Source organism: Leptonychotes weddellii, chromosome 5, assembly GCF_054177405.1.
Source record: "Leptonychotes weddellii isolate Sample4059 chromosome 5, ASM5417740v2, whole genome shotgun sequence".
NCBI lineage: Eukaryota > Metazoa > Chordata > Mammalia > Carnivora > Phocidae > Leptonychotes > Leptonychotes weddellii.
This window is the reverse complement of record NC_138373.1, coordinates 149,248,238-149,258,156: the sequence shown is the minus strand read 5'-3', so window position 1 is coordinate 149,258,156 and position 9,919 is coordinate 149,248,238. Positions and strand designations below refer to the sequence as shown.

Genomic DNA, 9,919 nt, shown 5'->3' with positions numbered 1-9,919 from the left:
AATATTTATTGCTTCTCCCTTCAGGAGGATTAAACATCCCCACGCTATTAGAGGGCAGGCTTGGCCACGTAACTTGCTTTGGCTGATGGAGTAAGAGGAGAATACAGGTGTGCCTCCTCCTTCACGTGGCCCACAGCCCTTCCTCTCTTCCCTCTGCCACAGAACAGTAATGACCAAGACACAGACCAGCCTATCATCTTGGGTCTCAGAGCAAAGACAACATACATCCAGCCCACAATGGATATGGGAACAAGAAATCTTTGTGGTTGTGAGCCACTGAGAATTGAGAGGTATCACCTCCTGCCACATATCTTAACTAATAGAAAGAGTGATTTATCCGATTGGGGATTTGGGAAGAAAAACTGGACGTAGGCTTGGCTCAGCTCCTTCCTTACTCTTTCTTCAGATCTGCTTGACCCGGAGAGTGGGGGTTTTTGGTTGCCTCTCTGCCATGCAGCCAGGGGCCTGTCCCTGCGGGGGCAGCTGCTGGTTTTCCGGCTGCACCAATGGCTTGGTGGTTGAGTGTGGCTCATTCAGAAGTAGAGATTCACGCACATCCTTTTGGCTGGACACTCATGTGTATCAGTAATAAATCAAACATTTTTATTTCCTCGGTCTCTTGTGTCTGTCTCTAAATTGGTTCCTGACTTGACAGAGAAGAGAGGTGCTATTTAGCGAGCCCCTGCAAGCCCCCAAAGTCTTTTTGCATGATTCCAAGAATAAAATGGCTTTTTCTTGGGGTGCCTGGGTGGTTCAGTTGGTTGAGCGTCTGACTCTTGGTTTCGGCTCAGGTCATGATCTCAGGGTCGTGAGATTAAGCCTTGGCATTGGTCTCTGGGCTGGGCATGGAACCTGCTTAAGAGTCTCTCTCTCTGCCCCCCTTTCTTTGTCCCCCCCCCAAAAGCTTTTTCCAACTTACTGGCTTTTGCCTGCTTCACACTGTGGCATTTTCCATGCTCAGCTTCATTTTATATGTTAACATCATAACAAACAGCAATGGTAACTTTACTTGTGTGTTTACTTTGTGAGCGTGCAGAGGGCAACATCACAGGGGTTCTGGCTGATAAGCACTGTGTTAAGTCACGAAAGTGGGAACTGGGAGAGGTACACGCCTATTTCTACCTTGCCTTTCACTATTTTTTCTTTTTCTTCTCTTTTCTTCATCTCTACCTCCTTTGTTCTTCCTCATGAAACCTAAGAGAGCCAACGTTCTGGGCTTAACCAGAGTTGATAGGTTAATGGATATTTTATTCATTCAATCATTCCTTACAAAGCATCTGAGTATGGCAGCTATTATGACAGGCTGGTTGAAAGAAGGGATTCGAGATGTTCCTTTCCTGTCACTCTCCTTCGACATCAGGCTTTGAATATTGTCCAAATATAATACTTAGTATTTTCTTTGAATTGGTGTCATTTTATGCACCTTCGGTTTCATAGGCTTTAATCAGAATGGTTACGCTTCTGATTCCCAATCTCTGATCTTTTATATGTTGATTATGAGATAGAGCACTATTTAGGTATTTTCTCAGAGTAGGTAGTATAACCTGCTAGAAAATACACACACGCGACCTAAACCTCAGTGGCTTAACACAATTCAGTTTCATTTCTTGTCTGTTGCTGGTGGGGCAGCCTCTTATGTAAGCAGCTCTCCTCCAGTCGACGATTCAGGCCCCCAGGCTCCTTCTCTCTTGGGGCGTCACTGTCTTTAGCTGGTGACCTCTGCAGCTGCTGCCGAGGAGGAAAGAGGACCAGAGGGTTGGCAGGGATGCTTTCAGGGGCCAGGCCTGTAAGTGGACTCTATCACTCTAACCCATATGTTGTCACACGTCCCCATCCCAACGGCAGAGGAGGCTGTCCCCCTGTGCCGACAGGACGAGGAACCAGTGCACAGATGGTCTTTGCCTCCTCAACATTAGCTCACGTTCTCTCTTCCCCCTCCTGCAGGTACCTTCCACTCTTCCCACCTTCCTGTCCTTTCAGGAGTAAAGCTGTTCCCGGGAACTGTAAAGAGAAAGGAGAGTCAGGACCGAGCTTTTGAATTTCAAAATAGACTTTTGAAACACATGGCTTGAGAGAAAACCCTCTGTGTTTCGAAAGTCTGGTCTTTGAACTCCCATAGTCTAACCCCTCTGTGACTCTGGTCATGCAATCGATGCCCCACGCAACGTAGAGATTTTTTTCCCAGAATCAGAATCAGCCGGGACCAGTCTGGCCTCCCGTCCCAGGAGGCCAAATGTGGCAAGGGCTGAGGAGAGAGATAGGCGAGCTGCCGAGGGGAACAGAGCTGGGCCTCTGGGGGGTTCCCGGTCTCCTGTTTCCTCCTCCTCCTCGAAGGAGCCCCAGGGAGGAGACAGGGAGTCACAGAGCTCCATGTGGGTGGGACATCTGTAGGGAGAGGAGCTCTGTGCCTCCTATCCCCATCAGAGGCCCTGGAGGGGACACATTTGCAGCAAGGATATGAAGAGTAGAGGTGCCTTCTCGGTGCGTCTACAGGGTGGGGACCTGAGACAGCCTCTCAGAGATTCCCAAGGCCCCAGAGTGGTGTGGGAGCAGTTAGAGTTTTCTGTGACCTTGGCAGAGGGGCAAAGCCTAACAAAGAGCCTTTTGGGTTTCATGCAACAGAGGGCCGGGAGCTTATGCCCAGGTGGAATACAGGATCATGACAGTTAAGTTCTGTTTCAGAGAACAAGAAGCTAAACTTTTTTTTGTTCCCTCTTCCTTAGAAGATCTGTACCCACCCAAACTAAAACACCCTAAAACGTCCACAAAGACACGGGGAGGCATGGGAAGGGCAGTGGACTTGGAGTAGGGGGGACCTTTGGCAGCAACCGTCCTGTATGACCTTGAGTCTGTCCTTGCCCCTCTCTGGATCTCAGTTTTCTCATCTGTAAAATGAGATGTAATACTACCTGCTTCACGGATGTGTTGTGAAGATTAAATGTAAAAAAAAAAAAAAGGCGCCCCTAGTTCAGGGCCCAGCATGTGTCAGGGGCTCTGTGGATATCCGAACCTTCCCTGTCTTTCCCTTCCGAGGTCATTTCCAATCTCAAAACTCCATACATCTCCACGGGAAAGATGGATACACGAGGTTATGTATGTACCAGGACCTGGAAAATAAAATAAAATGCCTTCCTCCACTCTGTAAGGAAGCAATAAAAACCTGGGACAAGGCACAAAACAGACAATGAAAGCCCGACTTGAGAGCGGGGTGGGGGTAGGGGCAGGGTGAGGCGCGGGGACTGCACTAAATGAAGAACAACAACTCAATACCCTGCTATCATCCTTCATCAGACTACCGAAATAGAAACCAGACAAACACATTATGTGAAGGGCAAAAGGGTTGGCAAGGTTCTGGCCTATAGGAAAAACCCAGGTTCAATAATGCCACGAGCGGAGGGAGGTGGGGAAGTGAGGTCAAAGTCAATAGCGGGGTTTGTGTTGGAAAGGCTGGTTTTATAGTCCTAATGAGGCTTAAACATCACACGTCCCTCTTTGGCAGAACTCAGTTTCTCATTAGGCTCTGTATCTGCTCCTGGATGGGCCAGCCACATGGCATGAGCTGCTTTCACTTCCTCTGGCCGATGAATTATCAAGGGTATTCTCCGCCTTTCTTTTTTGGGAAAAGAAAGCTTTGGAGTAGAAAATGCTCTCTTCTATTTATATCCACCCTTCTCTCTCTGATTAGAGAGATGATAAATTTTGGGAAAGATCTCAGTCCCCAAACTTGTCTTTATTTAGAAGAGTGCATGGTTAAGACAGCACTTCTAAGATCATCTGCTCTGCTCTGGGTCTCTTTATCTGTTCTTCCAGGGGGAATGTGAGAGCGAGGGCTGGGTTTTTGAATATTTTCAGGATTGTTGGAATAACCACATATTTGTGCCAAGCTCTGTGCTCAGTGCTATGGACACAGAAATCAAGGAAGGGATTAAGGTTCATATTCTCAAAGACTTTACAAATACAAAGATTTATGCCCCCAGCTTGTCTGATGGCTTTGGTAACCAGAGTACTGGGTTAACAATAACCGGCATTTGATTAGATCCTTCGTAAGATGTATTACAGCAGTCCTCCCTTATCCACCCGAGATAGTTTCCATGACCCCCTAGTGGATGCCTGAACCTGTGGATAGTACTGAACCCTCTATATACTATGTTGTTGTTGTTTTTTTTCTATTCGTACACATCTACAACAAAGTTTAATTCATAAATTAGGCACAGTAAGAGATTAACAACAACAATAACAAAATAGAACAATTATAACAATAACTCTAATACAAGTTATAGGAACGAGTCTCTCTCTCTCTCTCTCAAAATATCTTGTCCTGTACTCACCCTTCTTCTTGTGGTGATGGGAAATAATAAAACTGCCACTATGATGAGATGAAGTGTGGTGAAGGATGAATGATGCAGGCGTTGTGATGTAGCATCAGGCTACTATGACTTTCTGACAACTTCTCAGAAAGGGGATCATCTGCTTCCAGGCCATGTGTTCCTGAACTGGTGGAAAGCAAAACCATGGATAAGGGGGGACTATTGCATTTCCTATGGCCCCACAATAGCCCTGTGGCCAGGTGCTTAGGTACCCACTTAGCTCTTCCAGTCTCTGTTTGAGGACCACAGCCGGGACTGACTCCAGTCCCAGTGATCTGACCCAAACTTCAGTGCTATTATCTCCCAGCAGAATATTTCTCTTGGTGAACAGTACTGAATCCCTCCTAAGCCCTTGCAGGCACAAAAGAATTTGCTCACTTTTGATCAGAACCCATATCCTGGGAAACTCCTCCTCACTTTTAAAGAACCCACATGAAACATAACATTTTCCCCCTACCTCCCCCTAGGCAGGAGGAGTTCCATCTTCCTCTATGCTCCTAGAGCTGCTGGTACATATAATAATCATATTAATAAGGATAATAGGAGTAATAATAGTAGTAAAAAGGTCTAAGTTACCATTTGCTGAGTGCATCTATGAGCCAGGTGTCATGTTAAGTGCTTTGCATGCATTATTTAATGCTCAGAAGAACCCTAGGGGGAGACACTATTATTATCCTCAGTTTATAGATTATATGAATTAGGCGTTAAGTTTGGCTGCAGGTAGAAAACTGTTCACAGTGGCTTAACCAAACAGGAACTTATTTTGCTCAAATAACGATAAATTAGAGGTAGATGGGCTAAGGCTGCTATGGTGGCTCCATAATACCATTCTTAGCATGTGGCTTTTGTCACTGTGGAGACAAGTCATCTGCTGTTTTCCAATCTGTGTTCCAGGCAGGAGGAAGGGTAAACAACCAAGGATGAAGGGCAAAGAGCCTCTTCTTCCTGGGGTTTTGTCTTATTAGCTGGGAAAGGAGGCCATCCCTTACCTACATCTTGCTGGCCAGAACTGTGTTATGTGGCCCTCCCTGAGCTACCAGGGAGCCCGAGAATTCTACATTTCTTTTTTTCTTTTTAAAGCTGGGCAGGTTTCTGCTCTGAACAAAGCTGGAGTTCTGCTAGTAAGGAGGAATTGGAGGATGGATATTGGATTATGATCTACCCATGCTTGTCACACAAGTGAAGAAAGTCGGCATCAGAGATGCTCAGGGTCTTGTCCAAGGTCAGATATGTGGCCAAGGCAGATTCCAACCCAGAGACCATGTCCTTAACTGCTGTGAGAGATGACCTCCTTAGCACGATGTGTTACAATTGTCTTTTTATTTGTTCATCCCTTTTTCCCTAGCCTGTGAGCTCCTTGATACCAGGAATCAGTTCTACTCACCTTGGTATATCCCAGACTCTTGCCCATAGTTTGTTAGTGGATAAATGAAAAGTGTTAGGACTTCAGTAATTTCTGCAGCTAAAAATTCTTTCTAGGAAAATGTTCTTTAATTGTTCTCTTCCTCTGTGATGTTTTATAACCTTTTTCCAGACAGGTAGCTGTTGATGTGATATGCAAGAAAAAATATGGTCTCTGTGTCATCATGGGTGCCTCTGGCCTCTTCTACTAGTTTCAGGCTTCTAGTTTCTCTCTCCCTAAATGCTTCATGCTTATTTACAGGGCAGGGTCCAATTTCTCTTTGTTCTGCTTGGTCATTCAAACATTCCTATAGTACATCACTCTATTTCTTAGGGACATGTGCGCTAACTGAATAACACTGATTTGAGTCACAAGCAGCCCTGATCCCAAATCTCATTTCTTGCTGGGTCATGGAGCAGGCCAGGAAGGATCTAGCTAGCATCATTTGGATTCTAGTATTTTGGCAAGGCAGGTAGGGACGGGAGGAGAATTTTTAAGATACCAGTTTGGAAGGTAAAATTTTCAGAAAGCCAACCACTGATGTCCCTAGGTTAAAAAAAAAATCGTTGTTCCATAGGTCACAAGGAAATATCCTGATTTTTCTTCAAAGCCATAACACTTGGTTGGACAGGTTCAAGCCCCATCGGCTGTGGGGGTGCTGCCAACAGGGACCCCTGACTTAGGTTAGGGTTGCCTAATTCAGCTCAAGAATAGGCTTGCAGGCATTTGGACTTCCATCTTAATGGAATCCTTAATACTGCCCAAGTAGCAGTATTAAGAGATGCTGGGCTTCTCTTTCCAGCCCCATGGGCCCCTAGCCAGTAGCTTACAATCACTAAACAAATTGGATGATAAATATTTACCACTTGTTAGGCAGTCGCTATATGTTAGGCGCTGTGCTAAGTGCATTGTTTTGTCTCATTTAATCCTTAGAACAACACTGCAACTGTTATTGTCATCTTACAAACAAGGAATATAAAGCTGAGTGAAAAATGATTTGCCCAACATAGTGGTTGCACCAAGGGGTGATTTGGGGAACTCTGTCTGCCTATCTTAATCTCTAGCAGCCGCACTGAAGCCATCTGATGTAAATTTAAAAACCCGTAGTAGTGGTACTGATAGTCTTTGATCTTGATAATGAACTTTTTTTCACTCTCATTTAAAATGTGAATAGAATGATCATGGTAATAGTAATAATAATAGTTAACATTCATTGAGTGCTCAGTGTCGGGGCAATTTGTTTGAAGTTCTTAATATGTGATAACTCCTTTAAGACTCACAATAATCCCTTCAGGGAGGTATTATTATAATTTTTTAAAAAGATTTTATTTATCAGAGAGACAGCACAAGCAGGGGGAGCGGCAGTCAGAGGGAGAAGCAGGCTCCCCGTTGAGCAGGGAGCCCAATGCGAGGCTCCATCCCAGGACCCTCGGATCATGACCTGAGCTGAAGGCAGACGCTTAACTGACTGAACCACCCAGGCGTCCCAGGGAAGTACTGTTGTTATCTTAATTTTTAGATGAAGAAAGTGAGGCATAGGAGGCTAGGCAGTTTTTACAAGGCAAACGTGACTTTTAAGTGGAAGAGCTAAAACTTGGCTATTTTTATTGATCTATAACACAGTTTAGATTAAAAAAAAATGTGCTTGCTATGAAAACTCAGCTTCAAGGCAGTATCTTCAGTCTTCCCTTCCAAGCAGTGTGCAGGCCCTAAATCCCTTCTGTACAGAAATTCTTAAGTCATCACTGGCTCAACATCACATGGGTAGTAGGTGGTAAAGCTTGGATTCAAATTTGTGTTGGTCTGACTCCAAAGCGAGGGATCTTTACCACTGTACTATTCTAGCACTAGCCAGGTAAAACTCAAGTTCAAAGGACAAATCATAGACCTATCTGGAAATGACCTTAGAAATCATCTAACCCAGGGTTTCTCAACCTCAGCATTATTGACATTTTGGGCTGGATAAGTGTTGTGGGGACTGTTCTGTTCTTAGCAGGATGTTGAACAACGTTCCTGGCCTCTATCCACTAGATACCAGATTTATCCCCCCCCCCTTACCCCCCAGTTGTAACAAACAAATATGTTTCCAAATGTTGACAAATGTCCTGGGAGAGAGGGGAAGGGGCAAAATCGCCCTGGTTGCCAACCACTGATCTAAACCATCTCCTCATTTTACCAATGATGGAGCAGGGGTCCAAAGAAATGAAGTAATTTGGTTAAGGTAGGTAGCAGAATCCAGGTCATTCACGCAGCATCACCGTGTCCCTATAATGTACAGAGCGTATGTGGAACTCAGAGGAGTAGATAAGGTCTTGCTCCATACAGTCTGGTAGGAGAGAAAAGCTACTGCACATATATCTCCAGTTGCACGACGTTGAGAAGCAAGAAAGTGCTGCACCGGCACTGAATACGATCTAGTGTCCTGAGCTCTGGATCTGCCACGTTTTAGCTGCAGTACTTAATTAACTAAGCTTCAGGTTCTTCATCAATGAAACGGAGGTCATGGTATTTACTCTGCCTATACCAACAGCTTCAAAAGGGGTCTGTGAACGCCTTGTGCGAACTGTAAAGCTCTTACAAACGTCAGGTGTTATTAAGATGATCAGGAATGCGCTAATAATTATGATTAAAGTCTTTCAGAACTGGGGAGAGCCGTGTAATGGTGGCTTCATTCCCGGACCTTCCAAGTCGAGGTCCCCTTCCTTCTGCGGGAAGGGGAGCAGGCAAAGAGCTCTCTTCCACAGAGCTCCTCTTTCCTCGGCTGGAACCAGCGCTGCCACCTGGGCGAACTCGGGTCACAGCTTCGCAAAACTGGCCCTCCCCGGCCCTTGGACCTCTCAAGCCCCGCCCGCCCTGGGCTGTGGCCCCGCCCTTAAAGCGCAGACTCCGCCTCCTCCGCGCGGGCCGGCACTCCAGCAGCGCGGCGCCTCCAGGACAAGCCCTCGCCCGGGCCGGAGATTCCCGAACTCCCCCGATCTCTTCCCGGCCTCCCTCGGACGCCCGGAGCGGAGGAGGCGGAGATTGCCGAGGGGCGCTGGCCCCTCCCCCGCCGCCCCCGCCCCGCCACAGCCTCCCGCGCGGGCTGGAGTCCCAGATCCCGGTCCCTCCCTCCTCCTTTCTCTCCGCCCGCCTTCCCGGTGCTGCCACAGTGGCGGGTCGGAGGCTCCCGGCCAGTCAGCTCGTTCCGGCCCCGAGCCCCTCCTCCCCCCCAAACAAACAGCCCTCCCCACGCCTCGGGAGCCCGGACCGCCCCCTTCCTCCCTCGGCCCGGCGTGTGGCGAGGGACAGTGTGAAGGAGCGAGCGCGGGCCGGCGGGCGAGCTCCGTGAGTGCGAGAGGCGGGGCGCGCGGCGGGCCGGGCCGGGCCGGGGTCGCGTGTGCGCGTGGGGGCGCGAGCGAGTGCCCGTCGCGACCCGCCGGCCGCCGCGAGCGAGCCGCCGGCGAGCGACGAGCGGCCACCGCCAGCCGCCGAGGGGCGCCGGGCCCGCGCGCGCGCACGCACGCACGCACGCGGGGGCGGGGGCAGGCGCGCGCCCGCCTGTCGCGACAGTCGGGGCCGAGGCCCAGGGGGAGGTGGCCTGTCGCGGGTCGCCCGGCTCCCGGAGGCGAGGGGGGCGCGGGCGGATGGCGGAAGGCGCCCAGCCGCAGCAGCCGCCTCAGCTCGGGCCCGGCGCCGCTGCCCGGGGGATGAAGCGGGAGTCGGAGCTGGAGCTGCCGGTGCCCGGAGGGGGAGGAGACGGAGCCGAGCCCGGCCTGAGCAAGCGGCCGCGCACCGAGGAGGCGGTGGCCGACGGCGGCGGCGGGATGCAGGTGACCGCGCGGGACGGCGCCCCGTTACGGCGGGGGTGCGGCGCGGGGGCCGCGAGGGCGGCGGGGGCCGGGAGGAGGAGGGCCTCTGGGGGTCCTGGCTTGGAGGTGGGAGGGGGCCGGTCGGGGCCTGGTTGGGAAGGTGGGGCGGGCTTCCCCGGCTTGGAGGCGAAGGGTGCAGGAGGAGCCCGGTGTGCCCAAGAGGGTCCCGATTCCTGAGGGGGCGGGTGTCCCGACGCGTGAATAGGTTTTGGGGGGGGAATCGAACATGTTTGAGGTGGATTCCATTTCTTCAGACCCTTCCTTAGTTCCTTGGGGTGGAGTGGAAGCCGGCAGATCCTGGG

The 9,919-nt window shown here is 49.6% G+C and overlaps 1 protein-coding gene across 1 annotated transcript in view; it reads left to right on the top strand.

Annotated features, from left to right (window-relative positions):
- The first annotated feature begins 9,276 nt into the window (after positions 1-9,276).
- Positions 9,277-9,919, top strand: part of RBFOX2 (RNA binding fox-1 homolog 2) — a 274,449-nt gene continuing 273,806 nt past the window's right edge. Inside the window, exon 1 of the mRNA XM_081818997.1 lies at positions 9,277-9,578. Within this exon, the coding sequence (XP_081675123.1) occupies positions 9,393-9,578 (186 nt within the window). The 5' untranslated portion in view covers positions 9,277-9,392. The remainder of the gene's footprint in view (positions 9,579-9,919) is intronic.